The sequence below is a fragment of the Pocillopora damicornis genome, chromosome 4, assembly GCF_964200805.1.
Source record: "Pocillopora damicornis chromosome 4, jaPocDami1.2, whole genome shotgun sequence".
Taxonomy (NCBI): domain Eukaryota; kingdom Metazoa; phylum Cnidaria; class Anthozoa; order Scleractinia; family Pocilloporidae; genus Pocillopora; species Pocillopora damicornis.
The window spans coordinates 15,406,618-15,425,966 of record NC_142673.1 but is presented as its reverse complement, the minus strand read 5'-3'; the positions used below and the strand labels follow the sequence as shown (position 1 = coordinate 15,425,966).

General features: G+C 37.2%; 2 protein-coding genes and 1 long non-coding RNA gene across 19 annotated transcripts; 2 read left to right on the top strand and 1 right to left on the bottom strand.

The window, feature by feature from the left end:
- Positions 1-429: 429 nt before the first annotated feature.
- LOC149046984 (uncharacterized) lies at positions 430-11,765 on the top strand. Of its 3 annotated transcripts, none has more exons than XR_016185624.1 (7): positions 580-652; positions 757-809; positions 2,364-3,050; positions 5,304-5,402; positions 5,763-5,798; positions 10,538-11,032; positions 11,554-11,765. It is a non-coding gene; the product is annotated as an uncharacterized LOC149046984 (long non-coding RNA). The 3 variants fall into 3 exon arrangements; XR_016185623.1 differs by having other exon boundaries at positions 11,365-11,765; XR_016185622.1 differs by lacking the exons at positions 5,304-5,402; positions 5,763-5,798; positions 10,538-11,032; positions 11,554-11,765 and having other exon boundaries at positions 430-652; positions 2,364-2,784.
- LOC149046983 (uncharacterized) lies at positions 5,725-19,113 on the bottom strand. Of its 15 annotated transcripts, XR_016185616.1 has the most exons (8): positions 18,851-19,113; positions 18,674-18,759; positions 13,297-13,400; positions 11,772-11,860; positions 10,774-10,851; positions 7,421-10,670; positions 7,162-7,228; positions 5,725-6,664 (listed from the first exon to the last, which is right to left on the bottom strand). XR_016185616.1 is itself a non-coding variant. In XM_089202966.1 (7 exons), the coding sequence occupies exons 4-7, from the start codon at positions 11,793-11,795 to the stop codon at positions 8,038-8,040; spliced, it is 171 nt and encodes a 56-aa protein (XP_089059092.1). In that variant the 5' UTR covers positions 11,796-11,860; positions 13,297-13,400; positions 18,674-18,759; positions 18,851-19,113; the 3' UTR covers positions 6,695-8,037. The 15 variants fall into 15 exon arrangements, 7 of the variants coding, with proteins under 7 accessions (XP_089059092.1, XP_089059086.1, XP_089059089.1 ...); XR_016185614.1 differs by having other exon boundaries at positions 7,162-10,670; XR_016185615.1 differs by lacking the exon at positions 5,725-6,664 and having other exon boundaries at positions 6,695-7,228.
- LOC113671315 (uncharacterized) lies at positions 14,052-16,375 on the top strand. The gene is made up of 2 exons (XM_027187526.2): positions 14,052-14,189; positions 14,804-16,375. The coding sequence occupies exon 2, from the start codon at positions 14,829-14,831 to the stop codon at positions 15,693-15,695; it is 867 nt and encodes a 288-aa protein (XP_027043327.2). The 5' UTR covers positions 14,052-14,189; positions 14,804-14,828; the 3' UTR covers positions 15,696-16,375.
- Positions 19,114-19,349: the final 236 nt, after the last annotated feature.

Genomic DNA, 19,349 nt, shown 5'->3' with positions numbered 1-19,349 from the left:
ACATTGAGCTACATGAGAGCCAGAAGGATTTATTATCAATAGGTGCAAGATGCGGTGTAAAGATATTACTTCAATCCTATAATAGGCCCTGAAGATGACTCCGTTTAAAATTGTGGATATTTAACTACATAGATATTAGACCTTCACCACACTTCAAAAACCTCATCTGTAAAATGAGGCTAAGTGCGAAACTATTTTGGTGAAAATCCTTATCACTTCAAAATCCTTGTGATTGCCTTCGCTTTAAAACAGGGGCCTTGTTTGCGTTGAATATGGCCTATTAATCATCTTTTTTTTTGTCATTTTTTATTATCCACAGCTCAAGTATGATTTATTTCTTTACTTTTTATAACTTTCCCTTACGATGAGCAAGAATCCTCAAAATTTGCCACGCATCCATCATGTGCCTTGCTCGCTTAGTTATAGTAACAGCGTGTCCAGTAAGTATCCTGCAGGCACCATTTGAAGCGTGAATGTTTCAGACTTCCTTTCCTGCAATGTTCTTTAGTTGAAGTTTATCTGACAGTCATTTACTATCCGCTCGACCATCTACTCCTTCTCAGACCCGCTAAAATTTCCCATATATCTTTGCGGGTGCAGCACCGCTCGTCGGCATGGTCAATGTCTTTGGATTCTCTCTCTACTTTGAAAGGTTTGTAACTAAATTTCAAGGCTATTTGATCCTGAAATGTTACTTTATTAGGAATGTAAACGTATTCTTGCTTACAGAGTCAAATATTTTATTTTTGTTTACAGTGTACTTCGACGAAAAGGTCCCTTCCAAAGTTTGTTTACATGTTCACAATATGGTAAGCTGCAAGAGTTTTTTAAAAGCATCTTAACTATAAAAACGAATTATACGATGTTCACAAGAACAATTTATTGAAATTGGTAGCTTCAGGACATTGTTTAATAACGGTTTGGGATCAATTCAAATTGTAATATTATTATTCAAAAAGGCTGAATTGCAGAATTTCTTGTGCTATTTTGCATACTAAGAATGACATCCGTATCTCCAGGGATCCCATATGTGATCTGGAAAACGTGGAAAGTCTTGGATTTTTTAATGGGATTTTCCAGGTCTGAAAAGCCCTGGAAAAAGACCGTTGATATTTGAAAGTGTTAATAATCTGGAACTCGGAATTAATCTCGAGAAAATTGTTTCTGAAAAAGGGTACAAGCCCTGATCTCATATGCGCTTCATGTGCTATTTCATTGATCCCACATGCAAGGACAGGCTCCAAGAAGTGGCTCTCTTCGTGTTTCCATTTTAAGCTTTAACTTTGTTCAAATCTTGAAGCTTCAAATTTGAGTTTTGACTGCTAAGAACTAAATGACAAGCTGATGTTGGGTTTCTTACAAAATCAATCATGTTTCCATGTTATGGGTAGAGAGGATGAGTGTGATGGGAGGTTCAAGGCCGTTATCAGGACTCATTTATGGAAATGTTTGAAAATTCATTTGGCTGGGGAAATTAACATTCTTTGACAAAAAGTTTGGGATTTAAAACATTTATGACTGTGGCAACTGAGTCATGGCTTGTGTGGGCCTTAGCTACCTGACTACTGTATCAACTTTGTTACCCAAACAAAAATATGCAAAAAAAAATGCCTTCATAACTCCTGTTACAGTGCCAATGAGAGCACATCTTACAGGATAATGTAAGCTGATAATCTGTCTTTTTTGTTTGTCTAAATTTCTGGTGATTTTTAGTCAATTTGTTGATGAACTTATGCACAAACCCACTTTTGACTCTAAATGAAAAATTTAACTAGTTCAACTTTTTGCTCACTGTATTTTTCAATAAGGTAACTGAAAATAAAGAAAATTATGTGTGCCACTTGGCAAGGGCATGAAAATTGTTAATTTTGATCCCTAGACAAACTTTTAAGACTGGAGATGACTCTTGCTTTCTTAGATGTCTGTTTCTCAACATTTCTATTATATGATGGTTTACTGTGAAGTATTAAGCATATTTTGGTACAGCCTTAATTGGACCAGAGAGAGGAAACAATTTTAAAATTTTGGTGCTTTGTATCATCTTAACAAATTCTCAGGGGTCACAACCTTGATTACTTTTTCCCAAATCAAGTTACCTTTTATCTAAATAGTTATCACTATAATGGCATCTGATTTAGTGGTTACAATTTAGAGGGATATAATTAAATAACTGTTTCAGATCTTACTAGAGTACCTTTCTATACAATATCATGTTAATTAAATAAGTGATTTTTTTCTACCATTTTTGTCATGCTCTCTAAATCAAGAAGCCTACAGCTGTATCTGTATTGAGGCACTTTCAACGTGATATGATTGATTTATTTTTAATAGTTATTAACCAGTTCTCATTGTTTCTTTCCTAGGTAACCAAAGTGCTTGTCTTTGGCTGGTTGTTAAACTTGTACCTGCAACTTAAAAAAATCCTGAGTCTACAGAAAAGAAAAGAGAAGTGACAGAAAGCTGAAAGGATCTTGAACTGTTTGCAAAAGATGGCTGACTAATGGCTGACCCACATGGCTTCACCCATAAAGCCTCTTCCTCAGTCTTGATCTGTGATGCGACAACTTGGTCTACCAAAAAACAAAGAGAAGTGTGTGAAAATTGTTTTGGAAACTGGACTGTCCTACTGGGCTGAATGGATCTTAGACTGTGTACAAGAGGTGGGTGACCAAGAGCTGACCACAATGGAGTTGGCTTCACCCATAAAGTCAGCGTCACCATTAAGTCTCTTCCTCAGCCCTTATCTGGAATGATAAGACTTGGTCCATCAAAAAAAAAACAAAAGAGAGTGAAAACTGATTTGGAAACTGGACTGTCTTTATGTAGTGTAGAGATCTTGAACTGTGTATAAGAGATGGGTTTCTAACAGCTAGCCAATCATGTCCCTGATGTATTGAAGAAGCTATACCTATGAGAATTTCGTTGATCCCCTTTGAAATACTCTGACGACAAAATTTTGAATTGCTCCATTTCATCATGAAATTCAAGGTAGAAGCAGTTGGATCCAAAGGGATGACCTAATGTCAAGAGGAAGGACATTCCGGAGGAAGGTAACAGTTTGTATTTATGTTTTTACATCTTTATGTTTCCTTAGAATTATATTATTATTCCAAAAGTACACCAATTTACCCTATTAAGGCATCGGAGAATGGAGCAATAAAGTGGGCTGACCGAACGATCCAAACTTTGATTTATTTGGTTTCCGTTTTTTTAGGCGAACTTTAAAGTGCAAAGAACTCTTTTGTTGTTCATAGGGAACACTCTTATAGTTTCCTTTGTGTTGTTTTCGTCTTTCCCGCACGCCCTGTACGATTGACACGATGCTCAGATAAGCCTGTAGGGTGTATTTCGAAAACTACCGGCCAAAATGCCAGAAAATGAAGTAATGGTGGTATAGAAACTCCCTTACTCAATTGTTTAACATATAACACGTGTGAACATTTTTTCATTTTTGTTTTTCGCTCGTCCCTAAGAGGCCCAGAAAAAAACTACGCAAATTCCCAAAATTTCCGCGCTTATTATAGGTAAAATAATTGATTAGATGTATATGTATTGCGCAGTACATTCGGCCTTTCAAGCGTTTGTATTCAACTGATCTGGAGATATTCAGCCAACTAAAATAGCTACACTTAACTCTAGACTGAATGCAGAACTGGACTTTGGACTGGAAAATAGGACTAACAAAATTGATGATTGTGAAGAATTGTTCAAGGAATTGAGAATTGAAACATCATTTGCGGTTCTCATGTTTTCGTAGGGGTGTTCTGATAAATTGACTCTTCGATCGGTGAGAGATTCAAAAGGCGACAGATTCGAAAGTATACGCATGCTTAGATGCCGATCTCAGCGAAGTTTTATTCCATAGCGTAATGTTTTGCGGCAAAGAAAATAGGGATCTTTCGAGTAAGATTTACCGCGTTTCCTTCGGTGGAATTTCCGAAGATTTGCTGGACCGTTATACATATTTGAGCCCTCCCAAGTGCCTGTTGATGAAAAAAATTTATAAGACCAAATTTGAGATAGAGGAAGAAAACACAAAATTGCAAATAGCGAGGAGCTGCTTTTGTAACTCCTATTGTAAAAAAATTTGAGAGATATCACCGAAGCAAAATGAAGAAAATCAAAGGCAAAACCAAATCATCGCTGGCGAGCGCCTCCCTACATGGAGTCTTAGCTTAATAACGAAAATCATTTTGATAATATATACCACAGCAAACAGTAGTTCGAACACTTCCCACATTGCCTTTTGATGGCTTTTAGTGACCTTGAAAAGCGAATGCGTAAACATTTTCTAAAAAACAATTACGCTGGGGCGTCAACATTGAGCAAAAACCCTATGGAGCCTCCTAAAGATTGCATATAATGCTATTTGCCAGTCTTGCCCTTCCATTCTTAGTGAACACTCCAGTTTCGATTCTCAAGCATATCTTTTCAAATCCTTCTATGATAAACTCCTAGTATAATGGTAGCATGGACTAACAACATTCTGTGGAGAAAGTATATTTTGACGCTTGCATACATCCTGTATAGTTGAAAAGTTTTTATCATAAGCTGTTTGACAGAAATATAACTGTTAATTATCAAACAATAATTATTTGTTCAAAACGGCATCATTATTCAAAAACATAAATCCAAAGTCCAGTCAAGAGCAGTCCAGCATTTCTGGCCGAAAAACTCGAATATTGAACTACTAGTCCATATCGAAAACAAACCAAAGTTGTGGGGTACTTTGTAAAAAGCCACCTCAACGGCTCTGACGTTTCGGACACTGGACCAGTTGATTCAGATTTGGAATTTCGTTATCGTCAAGTGATAAACAGCCCTGTGAAAGCGAAAGAGGGGTTGTTACAGGTTTTCATCGCAACGCGTTTAATTTGTCATAATTAATGTACACCAATTTTGCTCTTTCTTTTTCAAGGGTCTCGCGTATTTCAACTTTTTTTCGGGAATAACTTACGTCAAGTCATACAGAATAACTGTTGTAAATCGTACCTCTTCAACCCTTAAAAAAGTTTATCCTTTCCATTTCGATAAATGTCGAACGCACTTTGATTTTTCCATGAAAAAAAAAAGATTGGTAAAAGAAAATTTCTTTGGCTGACTTTGAATTCTTGATTTGTGATCGTGTACTAATCCATTGCGCCAAGTGATCAAGCAATGCAAAGACAGTGAAAAGTTACCGTGAAAAGCATGTGTTGCTTTTTGTTAATTAGCCAACTCGCTTAACTTGTTATTGTTGAAGGAATCAAATTTGCATGTTGCCTTTTTTGTCTTTTTTTTTTTGCATACTCCTTATCCTCAAGGTAAAATTAGAAGAAAGCGGAGACGAAGTCTGAGAAGTGAGGTGGCTTTGGTGACGGTTTGCTTGCAAGTTTTCCAATGAACATGGGGAGAATGCTCGGGTAAGTTTTTAGCTTTATTTTATTGTTAATGCCCCGCCCTGAAATCTTCGAGAAGCCAACTACTTCATTAAGCGACGGTTGAGACTCACAAATTTGAAGGAAACCTTACTGGATTATTTCTTAGCAGTGAAGCTGGTCTGGACATTCACATTTAACTTTGATGAGAAATGTTATTTTAAGTAGAACCAGTCAAGTTATTTGAAAATTTGTTTCACCTTTCACCTAGTTTTTGTGTAGTTGAACAGAAATTTTAAATCCTGTTGTGTTATCAATGTCATTAAAAAGTACATTATTTTCAAGAAGATCCAGCCTTGAAGACATCTTTTAGCATCTTACATATTTTATTGCTTTCCAATACAGCGAATAGGTAAAAGGACCAGGATACTGAATATTCTGGTGAGTATAACTGTTGTGGTAGTGTTGAACGGAAAATTATAATTCTCATCAAGAGATTATCAGTTTATATTCTCTTGTTCTCATATGATGCCCTGTTTAATAATATTATAGAAAATTGAGTAGTTCGTTTATTTCTATTTGTTTCGAAGGTATCTCTGCCCGAAGTTACAATCAAATATTTCAACCATGAAAAGAAGTCTAAAAATCTTCGCATCTTTGTTCTTGTGGTTCATCCAAACAACTTTAAGTACGGACGGACATTCTCGTTGTATTTGAAGCAAAAAATTTTCCATTCTCTTGGCGGGAAACACTAATATGGCTTACTTGGAACTCTAGTTTACTTTTCAGATGCCGCGAGAAATGACTATCTCAAGCAAGATACCAAGAAAAGGTATCAATCACGGAAGAAACGGAAAATCGGGGGTCGAGTGCCCCTCCACACCCACCTCTCATAGACAGTTGTTTTGTAATATGAGACTAGTTTAACATTGTGGTACGAAATATTGTGATAAGCATGCGTCTTACAACATGAATGTGTATTAAAAAATGTAGTTACCACAAGGATGAACTTGTCTTAAATTACAAAATAACTGTCTATTTTTTGTTCCTTCCAAGGTTGACTCTCCTAAGACGCTTGGTTGAAATGGTCTTTTCTTATGACATTTGAAAAGAAAGAAAGAGAGCTTCGAGCTTCGAATGTGCTATTTACACATTTCCTGCCAAAAGACTTAAACAATGTTTCTTTATAGATGCAAAATGATGCCCATCCGTACATAACGTTATTTTAGTGCACCACAACGACGAAGTTGGAGGAGGTTTTTAAACTCCCAATTTACACTTCTTTTCCAAAGTATCTTGTAGTCTATCTGAAAAAATAAAGAGAAGCAAAATAAACATCTCTCACATTAGTCCTTTATTCTGTAATATTCCATCCAAAATAAATTAGAATTTTCAAATCAAAACCGGCTTCAGTTTACAGTAAGAGCACTACACGAGACAATGCGGAATGATAGCAAATTTCTCCCTCCTTTTCCTAGACCTTTCTTGGACCTTCTGTTCTCTCCCATCCTGAAGTTGACACAGATGATATTAATCGCTTTGTCAGCAATACTTAACATGGAATAAATCATCTGTTAGCAACTGCAAAACAATTTCAAGTCTGCAGTAAGTGTTCTCTATAACTTCAAAAAGCTAAAAAAACAGCTAACTCTAAAGACAGCAAGAATTACTGGAAAAATTCAATGCTTCTGGTACTAGTTTAGGGTACTTTACTCTAGACGAAACATAAAAAAAAGCAACTTTCGACGAAGTTACAAAGGTCTTTAATCAGGCAGTTCAACAATAACACACTTATCGCACTCACTAAAATATTAAGTATTTTCTTCTTTTACCGTCTTCTTAAACTTATAATCTTTGCGGGATCATACAATCTGGGCGAGGAAAAGTAAGAAAAATGTTTGTAAATACAGAACTCTAACACTTCTGGTTCAATTTGATAAAGATGTTCAATCGTCGCTGATAGTTAAATTAAAGGAAAATGCAATTTTGTAAAGGTTGAAACTGGTACAGAATAACAAATTTCAGCTCAAAGGTTTACACAATAAAACATCACTAGTACTCACCGGATCCTACGAGTATTCCCTTCTTCCAAAACCATTCATGTTAATTTTTTAAATATTTGCGGTTCCCAAAAGGCGAAAAGTAAGAGAAATAGTGAATGGAAAATAAAAGGTCCTAGTTGAAAGAATTCATTATAAGACGACACTGAAATTCTTTGCGGGTGGGAAAAGAAATTTTTTACAAAACTACACTCTTCAGTTCAGGAAGGTAGACATTGACACAATAATTAGAATCACTGAAAAGTTGAGTCTTCTCTTCTTCCTTGACCGTCTTTTTCAATGTGAAAGCTGCGATAACTGAAAGGGGAAAAGGATGTGGCAAAAAAAAACAACAACCACAGCAATTCAATTATACTTGGAAATAGTTTGCAGTTATGCGAAAATGATTCAATTTAAAGATGCAAATTCACTGAATTCTAAAATAAAAGTTAGGAAAAAGGAAGAAAATTTCGATACATCTGTTTACAGTCAAAAACAATTTACTGAAAACAATACTTGAACTATTTGTTCTACAAATTTGAGCTCCATTTAAACATAATTACATAAGGTTCCTTTTCAACCATACTCAAAGGTTTGAAGCATTTCTTCTTCCTTGACCCCCTTCTCAGACTGGTTTTCTTTCAAGTATCTGAAAGGAAGAATGCAAGAACGATTAATGTGAACAAAAAATTGTGGGAATGATCATTAGTTAACACCTGGGAGAGGAAGGGGGAGTCAGGGGGGGCAGGGGGTTATAGATGTGTCACAACAACATTTATCTGATTCCCTCATAAGACTCTGTAGTACTCTAATGAGGCCCCACTATATCCCCCTCATTTAAAAAATGCGCAAGACGACTGATCCCTTGCCCATTCCCCCTTAAAACCAAGTGACCTCCAAAATCTTCCAAACCCCCCCTCCCCTGATAGTTGAGGCCTGGTGATCAACTGTTTGTTTGAAAATGGGTTTAATTTGCATGTGAATGAAACTTATAATCAAATGAAAGGATCAACACCAAGACTCGTTTTCAAAAAGAGGTCAAAGGTATTTCGACTGTCATGTAGGGAGTTGTAGCATCTTTACAACATACTTTTAATGGATGGAAGTCAAAGCAAGATACACATTTTCATAAAATATTGCTACAGCTCCATCATATTCTACAAAAATTTGCCTCTTTCTCCTTGGTTGCCTTGTCATGTGGCGAGAATCTCTGATTTCGATAAAACTTAATTTAGATCCAAACAATAAAAGATTATAAACTCTTAATATTCTCTTGTTCGAATACAAGCAACATGGCCTCCGTTTGCTACATCATATAATTTTGAACAAGGTTTCTTTCTTCCTGGCCACCAAAATTTTTATCTAGCGATCATATTGAGATTTTAAGTCACCAGAGGCTGACTTTGAGATAAACTTAAGCCCTAAATGAAATATTGTCCAAAATCAGAACCTTTGTTATCACAATCCAGCATGCTAGAAAAGGAAATGTCAGTAAGTCAGTCAGTCAGTAGGTTAATCAGTCAGTCTGTCAGTCAGTCAGTCAGTCAATCAGTCAGTGAGTTCAACAGTAAGTCAGTCAATCAGTCAGTAAGTTAGTCAGTCAATCAGTAGGCAGTCAGTAAGTCAGTCAGTCAATCAGTAGGCAGTCAGTAAGTCAGTCAGTCAACCAGTAGGCAGTAAGTCAGTCAATCAGTTGGCAGTCAGTCAGTCAGTCAATCAGTTGGCAGTCAGTCAGAAAGTCAGTCAAGAATAAATGGGGTTAGTGTTAGCTTTTACTTGGGGCAGAAGAGCACAGAACACGTCATCACGATGGAATGTGCTACACAAAATTAATCACCTTATAGTAACCGTGAAACGTGAAAATGTTTGATGTGTAATAAGCTTACTTGCACTTATCTTAACCTGGTAGTGTGGAAGTGTGGAGGTGTGAAAGTCAGTCAGTCAGTCAGTCAGTCAGTCAATCAGTTAATCAGTCGGTCAGTCAAATCATCAGTCTATCAGTCAGTCAGTTATCAGTGAGGGAGTCAAGTATTCAAACCGTCAGTCTGTCTATCTATCAGTCAGGTTGTGGTTGGTCAGTCAATCAACCTGGCAGTCAATAGCTTGGTCCACTTGTAAGTGAACCTGACAGCCAGGCAATCATTCAGCTAAATAACAGTAAGTCAGTCCATCAGGTCCATCAATCAGTCACTCAGTATGTCAGCCAGTAAGGAGTTAGGCAATGAGTCAAGCAGTCAATCAGGTAGTCAGCTACTTAGTCAGTTAGTTAGGCAGTCAGTCATGTAGTAAGTCAGTGAGTCACTTAATGAGTAAATAAGTCAGCCAGTAAATCACTCAATCAGCCTGTACAGTGTAAGTGCTCCAGGCAGTGTTAAGCCAATATGAAAGTCAGTAAGTTAGTTCAATGTTCAGTGAGTCACCTACTCAATGAGCCAGTCAAAGGGGGCTAGTCTCTAGCAGTCAGAAAATTGAGTCGATCAACCATCTATTCTGAGGAAAAAATACAGCCATACCAGTGAAACTGTTAGTCTGTGTCAGGCTAGCTCTATGTTTGCCACTATTTCAATGTCACTGTTCCTGTCTGTTTCTGAAGGGAATTGTTGCCTGAAAAAACTTGTTTTGCTGGAAAATGCATTTTATGGCTGTTTGAGACAGTTGCACCAATGACACATATTCCTATAAGCAGTGCCTGTTTGTCAGTATCCAACACTCATTTAGAAGTAGCACTTAAACAAAAATGGTAGTCATAGGAGGACCATGTATTACTGTATCTATCTTAAACCCTAGATTACCTGACCTGATTCTAATTTTAAAGTCCTTCCCCCTCATATAATTTTTGAAGAATTTGCTAACTCTTGCTAAAAGTCAATGTCCCAAATACCACTATGCCCTACATTTAAGTCCTGTTTAAGTCTGTTAGGAGTCAAAGGTTTAATAAATAAAAAATATAGTACAATGGATTTTTTTATGCTTGTTAAAATTTGGAATTCATCTTTGTATGGGTTATCTATGTCTGAGTTACTTATAGCTTTTCTTAATTTCGTGTTTTTTTCTTCAGTTTTTAACAAGATTCTTTACAGTCGAAATTAATTAGTATGGGGTTGGCTGACTCTAACTGAAATTCTCTTCTTTCAAACGCAGATATTTGATTCCAGCCCACATGGTTACATGTGGAAAAGTAATGAACGTGTGCCAGGTAGCTGGCTGTCATACTTATCTTCGCCAGGAAGAAATCGCGGCGCATGACAGCTGCTCCACTTCCCGTCATCTCAACCTAATGGAGCAGGAAAGATCAAAGACTTTGTGGGAAGATGCTTTTTATTAATTCTAACCCAAATCGTCAAACCCGGACGCAAGAATGGAGTTTTATTAAGTACAATTACGACGCTTTGATTTGTTTCCGGATGTAACCTTATTGAATTTATTTCCTCCGCAGAATCGTCTCCTTGTCGTACCTATAAGAGGGGAAGAAAAAGCAGTCTTCACTTGGAGGATTCCGCCGGACATGCACGGCTCATTGGGGTCACCAATTTTCCCAAAATTTAATAGGAAGTGTAAATTGCTACTGGATAAGCACAGGAAGAACCTTCAGGTCCACTACATCCAAGGGGTGGATCCCATTTCACTACTAGCAAGGTAACTGTTTTGAATTAGAATTTTATGATTGGGGAAATATGTGGATTTGGATGAAGATCGAAAGTGAAAACATGTCATAAATTTTTCCTTTCAAAATTTACATAGTGCTAAGTGAAACGGAATATTCTCCTGTGTAAACCGTGTAACCATCCTCGCGTAGGCACTACAACGAAATGTATTCCTGACTCGTCAGATTGCTGAAAATAATTATTTCGCTCAATACAAGGTAGAGCGAAACTTGAAATCAGGTTAGAGCGCCTAAGAACCGAGTCATGGAATGTCTTGAAAACCGTGTGATAAATCTCTAACAACTAAGGTTTTGAATGTTTCAGGGAACCGGGATATCCATTTTTTATCCATTTTACATCTCGTGTCTGAAGTCGATTTTTAAGCAAGTTGAGAGTAGAGTTGGAAATATAAATGCAATCGAATACGTTACGAGAAGAAGTATTTTGCTCGTTGGCAATTTTATTCCTAAATTCGTTATTTATTTTTAATTGCAACATCCACGGGATTTGAAGGCAGACACCACCAAGGAAAACACAACATCGACGGAAAAATTATCAGTCAAAGGAACGTGTACATATTATATGTGAAAACTGTATGGAAAGTTGTAAAATTTCTAAAATACAACAATCAGGAGCTCATGGTCCCGTCTGCTCTCGATCGAGACATATTCAGTGCTGATTCTGATATTCATCAAACCTTACAGTGACTCGATAAATAAAAAACCACTTACTTCTCGAGCCAGTTCTTTTGTCATTGTTCATTGACCTAAGTCGCCATACAGTTCTTCAAAATCCGTCGTCCTCCATCCCAAACACTCGCCTATTACAGGTATGAAAATTCATTTTGATAAACTTCAACATGAAGCAAGTTTAATTTATTGATGAATTGATTCATGATAAAATTAACAGCGTCCCATTCTGAGAGTTTTCATACAGGATTAAAGAAATGTATCAAAGAACAGCCCCCTCGCTGTTTTAAGCCTTGCTCAATTACAAGTGTACTGAGCTCTAAAATCTTAGATCCGGCGCTTGCCAACGATTGTGTTTCCTTTCGGGAATTCAGCATAAATGAAGCGGTAAATTTTCTCAAAATACACCGAATAAACCAAAGGAAGGGACCAGGTTACCCTGAAAATGAGTTCTGAAATAATTTCAAACAGTATTATCTCGTTTATAAGCGAAAAATTTACGCAAATCCCAGGCGTTTTGATCGCGACGGGAAAACCAGCGTAATGACGTCCTGAACTTGTTGGGGAGAACGGCACGCTAACACCAGAAGTCGAAATAGAGTCGTGTCCAGACTATCCGCGCGCTTTCTCGTTCTGAAATGACGTTCCCGTCCCCTTGCTAAATCACTCTATTGTCTCATCACGACAACTCCCTGATCATGAGTTTCAAGGCGCGTTAAAAAAAGGTAGTTTAAACATATTTATGCAAACAGAAAGTTTAGAACCGGTGTTTGAAGACAGAATATAGATGCGGGAAGAGAATAGCACGTAAAGACTGATTGTGGGAAGGAAAAGTTAAAGGTCGTTGAGGAACACTAAAGATTCGTAAAGAGAATTAACGAAGCATAAAGAGTGTGGGTAAAGAATGTTAAAGGTTCGTAAAGAACAGTGAGTAAAGATGCGTAAAGAATATTAAAGACAAGTGACTGTTTTGTTTCACTAACATTGCTAAAGGAGAGGTTCTGTGTATACGCCTGAATTACTAAAAATGGTCTTCTGTGATATATTCGGATATAGAATATGTTTTCAATAACTGCCCCGTGGGGGTTTGACCTCTATTTTCACTACTGTAAGTTGTTTGTTCAATATCAATTGTAAACGAAGGAAAAAGTCAGGTAACTTCGCAATACACCAATGAGATAGCTCCGAACATGTAACAATTAACTTTTTTTTACCGGCAGTGGTTTCGGGTGTCAATTAAACGCCACATCAATTAGTTACATAAAACAACCATTATAGCGACATATTTAGAACTTCGCCTCTGTCGTAAATGTTAACTGTAGCTTACTTACTTGCTCCTGTGTTTCAAACTCGACAAAGCGACGAATATAATGGTAATTTTCATTCTAAAATTTGCAACTAACTCTGCGTGAGACGCTTAACACCACAGACGGTCCAAGCTCCAGCTGTGAGATGATCATTTTACGCAATAACAGTCATGGCGGAATTATAAGAGTTTGTATGGGAATATTTACGACCACTCTAAGGAATAAAAAAATACGTCAAATTCTCAAAGAAAATACCTCACCTTACTTCCACAGCGTATTGCTTGTTATCTGACCGCTTACTTTGATGAAAAGAACGCATTTTAGCGAGTTATCCATTTCGAGGTTTTCAGTTCTGTGTATACGCCTGAATTGGTAAAAAATGGTCTTTTGTGATATATTCGGATATAGAATATAGTTTAAACATATTTATGCAAACAGAAAGTTTAGAACCGGTGTTTAAAGACAGAATATAGATGCGGGAAGAGAATAGCACGTAAAGACTGATTGTGGGAAGGAAAAGTTAAAGGTCGTTGAGGAACACTAAAGATTCGTAAAGAGAATTAACGAAGCATAAAGAGTGTGGGTAAAGAATGTTAAAGGTTCGTAAAGAACAGTGAGTAAAGATGCGTAAAGAATATTAAAGACAAGTGACTGTTTTGTTTCACTAACATTGCTAAAGGAGAGGTTCTGTGTATACGCCTGAATTACTAAAAATGGTCTTCTGTGATATATTCGGATATAGAATATGTTTTCAATAACTGCCCCGTGGGGGTTTGACCTCTATTTTCACTACTGTAAGTTGTTTGTTCAATATCAATTGTAAACGAAGGAAAAAGTCAGGTAACTTCGCAATACACCAATCAGAGAGCTCCGAAAAATTTAGGCTTAGTGATGTTGAACGATTCTATTGTGTAGAGCTACTTATGGTTCCTGGAGGTGCAACGAAATTTAGCATTAGATGAAAACAAGTGAGAGAATCAGGTGATTCACAATGGACCAATCAGTAAGCGCTGAGATAGAATGACAGCTTACTCGTGACTATCACGTGATGGACGAGTCGGTGCGTATAAACTGAAAGTTCAGAACGTCAAAGGCACTTTACATCTCTTAATTCCTTTGAAGCTGGACTCTGAGCTTGATACAGTTAAATTTGGTAAGTAGGTTTGAGTTGATAATCAATTTAGATTTCTTTCAAGTTAAGTTGACAATAACAAACGATAATTGTATAGCTCATTTAAGTTGCTCTTCGAATTAGAGCTGGTGAAGCGTTTTATTGGGCAAGCGCATATGCTGAACTAGTTAATAATGGTTTGACTTCGTTCGTTAAGGATCGCTTCAGCATCGATGTTAAAATATTTGTCCGAATGAGCGAAATATCTGTGGGCACTAAGGAAAATTCTCGTCACATTTTGTAACAGTATTTTGGAAAAGGTTTAGATATCTATAACCTATATTTGTGGTACTCATCTCTCCGTTCGATTGTCTTGCAATGATGTTGATCAGAAAAGTGCCCTCGAAATGAATTAAACAGATACCTAGATATCCCGTGTGGAAACAGCTTTCTTCCGTAGCGATCGTCATCTAGCTTTTTCGAGGTTCAAATCTAAAGATAATTTGCCTACTTTTGACTAAAAAAGGTTCAAATCTGAAGATATCTTGCCTAATTTTGATTAAAATGAAATTTGATTATTCAGCAGTATTTGCGTTCGTTGGTGTAAAATCTGCAATAACATTTTGAAACTGGTCTTGAATGCTTTTCATTCACAGCAACCTAAAGTTCCCTTGATCGAAAATGGCGACAGATGAAGAGATCATCTCGGAAGCTGTAAAGGGGACGTGGGCGTATATTAAAAAGAACGACCCTGAAGATTATTCCAAGCTCGTTGCAGACAGTGAATTGAAAGATTCTATCACTGCAGAAGCTAGGAAAGCCGCCAAAGAGGAAGTGGAGCTCTCTCACGAGTTTACCTCTCAACTAGATATCCCAGATATCCGTAAGCGCCTTGAGAAGCATCTAACCGAACACCGAATCAGCTTGATTGAAAAGGGGCTCACCATTCCAACATTCTGCCTGGAAATAAGCATGACAGACCATGGCTATTATCTGGCGCAGTTCACGAGAGAAGGACATGAGTTTCTACAACCCATTAAGCTGGAGACGGTTGCTGCGATCGACTGCACCTCGTTTCTTCAGTACGCCAGTATTGTGGTGGAGGGGGTGCTGCTTGTCGCGCAGGCAGCTGGTATCGAAATTTCTGTAAGCGAGGGTACCATGAAAGCCACCATCGAAGAAACCGAGCAAGCAATTGAAAATTCTTCAAAATTCCAGGAGGCGATAAAGAAGTTTATCAGTTCATGGAATGCGGCGGAGGGCAATAGATATGACCAGGCTAAAGCCCTTTTCTACCTCGTCAAAGATACCTACGCAGCTGGATTGCTGTGGACCATCATCAAGAGTTTGTGCCGCAATATGACATGGAAGGACTGGTTGGAGACTGCAGCAAAGGTGATCGCCATGGTCATAGCAGCCTTTGGAACGGAGGGAGCAGCGCTAATAGCAGAGATTGTGTTGGCCTTAGTGTCTGCTATTGATTTCGCTAAGAAGATCGCTAATGTGGGAAAACTTGAAGAAATAAAGGAAAGTGTATCGAAAAAGTGATCTTGTACAACGCTAACTTACTGTACTACTTTCCATCTGATCGAATCATATTATAAAATCATAGTGTGGGAGACTAGCGCAGTTTTTGGAACTCTATATGTATTTTTCAAGATTCGTAAAATAAAAGTGTGTTTGAATATTCACATAGTCAAATAGAACAGGAAAGAATCGACGTAGTGTGACATTCTCAGAAAAACAGGAAGTCCATGATGTAATACAATAGGGGCTTTCTCGAGTAAATAAGTCAGCATTACTATTGTTTTGAGGTCATATGATAGTCGCATAATTCATCAGCCGTTCATCAATGTCGAGTAGCCATCAGAAACGAAACTTCTCGGCGCTTGCTACAGGATCAAGTTGAGACAATGACTGAAATACATCGTCATAAATTCAAGCGAAGGGGAAGAGCGTCACGTTTGCGAAAGGCGACACCCGATATATATGTGATGCAATCACGATCTCCAGTTGAACATTGAAATAGAACTTGGCTGCATTTATTATTGTGTATGTTTATGTCCCGATGCATATAAATTTCTACCATTAAATATATACCTTTTATTGTTGAAGCAAAATAATGACACTTAATTGAGCTCTTAGCTTCCAAGTTGATGATTGTTGCTTCGGACAGTTTTCAATTTATGACGAATTTGTTTACTATCAAATAAAACGTTTTTATAGTCTTCATGTTTGATGTCTTTATTTAATAACAGTTTCTTTATTCCTTTTGCTGTTTTACCGCCTTTATCTTTGCCTTTGATGTAAGAATACATCTTTGATCTTAAACCAACAAATTCAGTGATGGGAACTCTGCAGGCTTCGTCCTTGAATTTACCAATGACTTTATTGTTTATTTTGTCAAAGTACTTACTTTTTTCAGAAAAACAAATCGGAAGATTTGACATTAAATTCATCAATGAGCGCTGTAAAAAAGGGGTCTTAAATCGCCACAATCGCATACCATATCGGTTATATTTGACTAAGGCGATCGATAGAAAATAGACAGCTGTACATTACGTGCAAGTCGTAAGAATGGTTTGTGACTAGTTCAGTTGGGTGTGCAAATCATGTATGACCGATGTGCGAGTATGAGAAGCAACGCGGTGTCGGCGTCTCGTCACCTTTTGTGCAGTGACACGATGTGAAAATTAAGCATGTCGTCTTCACAAGACTGTTTCGATTTTATCGACCTTACCAGTTTCCCATAATTTTTACGTGAAATTTGGTACGTATCGCGAACTTTTCAAGTCATGGTTGTCTCATGGTTATTCCTAATTTATCTTTACTCGTCTTGCATTACTTGTTCAATGGTCGATGCTAAAATATGTCACCCGTTGGGTCTTTCCGTTTGCGGTCACTGCGCCGAACGAATGGAGGAAAACGGGGCAGTGAGTAAAGATGCGTAAAGAATATTAAAGACAAGTGACTGTTTTGTTTCACTAACATTGCTAAAGGAGAGGTTCTGTGTATACGCCTGAATTACTAAAAATGGGTCTTCTGTGATATATTCGGATATAGAATATGTTTTCAATAACTGCCCCGAGGAGGTTTGACCTCTATTTTCACTACTGTAAGTTGTTTGTTCAATATCATTGTAAACGAAGGAAAAAGTCAGGTAACTTCGCAATACACCAATCAGAGAGCTCCGTAAAATTTAGGCTTAGTGATGTTGAATGATTCTATTGTGTGGAGCTATTTATGTTCAATTCAGTTGAAAACCTCTTAATGGATAACTTGAGCTGTGTGGGTTAAAAGAAAAAAAAACTACAACATTCATCCATTTAGAAATTGTCAGAAACACAAATAACATGCTACTCCTCTGAGGAAGTGCCGTTCATATACATGTACCTCTTTCAAGACTGCTTCTATGGTAATTCAGTACCAAAAATTTTCATCGCCAGTGAGGTTCATGGTTGTTCATTACTCCAAAGATATCCAAATTCAATTTGTAATGAAATAAATTTCAGATCAAATTTATCTTTTCAAAACCTGTGAAAATGGCCTATAGTGTGGCCAGAGAATTGCTAAGAGCATTATTGTTTTAGGAGGTTGTGTTCACTAAGACCAAGAGTAAAACATTTATTTAATTAAGAATGATATTACAAGGACCTCAATTATTGTTTTAAGTATAAATAAATCAACTTATCTGTCCTGATTCAAACAAAAAGATCTCTTTAACAATTATTTCCTGAAGGCAATATAGTTTGACAATCCCTGTAACAAAGTCAAGGGGACTATTCAATAATATTCACGATATTCATTTTGTTGTCAAAACCCATTCTGTTACAATTGTTTTGACTACTCATATAGAGATATGTAGCAAGTCTTCACAACAATTTAATCAGCAGGTTTATTTAATCCAATCAGCAAAAACTTCTGTCATATCTTTTTTTCGAAGTGTTACATCAAACTTAATAGCATCTTTTATGCTCTTTAGAATTAAGAGAGTGTCTCTGTAAGAGCGGTCCGGTGGATTTTGCTTGAGACACGGATTTCGCTCATTTCTTGTGTGTTGTAAGACATTCATGTACCTATACTAAAACCACAATCCGTTTGATCGGATCTCTTTATTTTTCAGAGTTTTACAGAAATTAAATTTCACTCGAGCGAAGGCTTGTCGTGACACTTTTCAAGACTTTAATTTATGACAACTTTGAAGGACAATTTACAAACAACTACGGAACTTAGCAAAAAATAAATACCAAAGCCATGTATATTAACTCTATCTTATTCATCGAGGCGACTTTCGTGAACATCACGTTTCAATCAAGGAAACAGGAAGACTTGAATGACACCTTATCCGTTCGCTTAAGTCACACATGCCAAAACCGATCAAATTCAATGTAAATTTTTGAAAAAGTGAGGCGCTCTTAACTGATCCAACTAACATAGCTAGAAAGTAGGTGCTATAGAAAAGGTAACTATAAAAAAAAACTTTGCGGCCCGACCTTTACGAAAACTTTATAACTCCGTGAACTTACCTAATTTTCGGCAATCTCCAAGTTTAGCCGCCATTTTGAGGATTTGTCAACATGAAGCGTAACTGATATAAATCAAGCAGGTAGATCTAAAACCGTCAGAAATACATACGAAAGCAATTCAAATGAACTTTACTTTCAATTCTAGCGGCAAAATTTGAAATTTTTCGTTAAACTTACCATTCCTACATCCCCATGCGACCAATTCTTCCAACAATTAATACACTACAACTAGTGTTCGAATTCCCCTCGTCGATTCCATCGTAAGAAATGACCTGTGCCACTCAAGCTTCGACTAGAATGTGAAGTACGAATCAAATAACATAACTGCTTCATCTTGGAGGCAATATCACGCTGGTATTTTAATTTTCTGATCGACAAAAACGGTAATCAGGTAGCGATCGCCATGTTTACCTCATAAAACTGATCGCTGACCAGTCGCTGAGTGAAAACAATACGGCTCAGTGGTGAGGGGCGGGGTGTGGGTTGGGTGCGGGCAGATTATCAAAGGATTTTTGGGAACATTCGAACATATGAATTAAAGTATCATAATAAGCATTAGGACTCTCAGTCTTAATGCAAAGGCATGCTTCGTGTTGCAGACAACTTTTGCTTTGCTTAGTATTCTTTTTTCTTTCAAGTACATTTCGTTCCAAATAGGACTGGCGTCAATTCATAG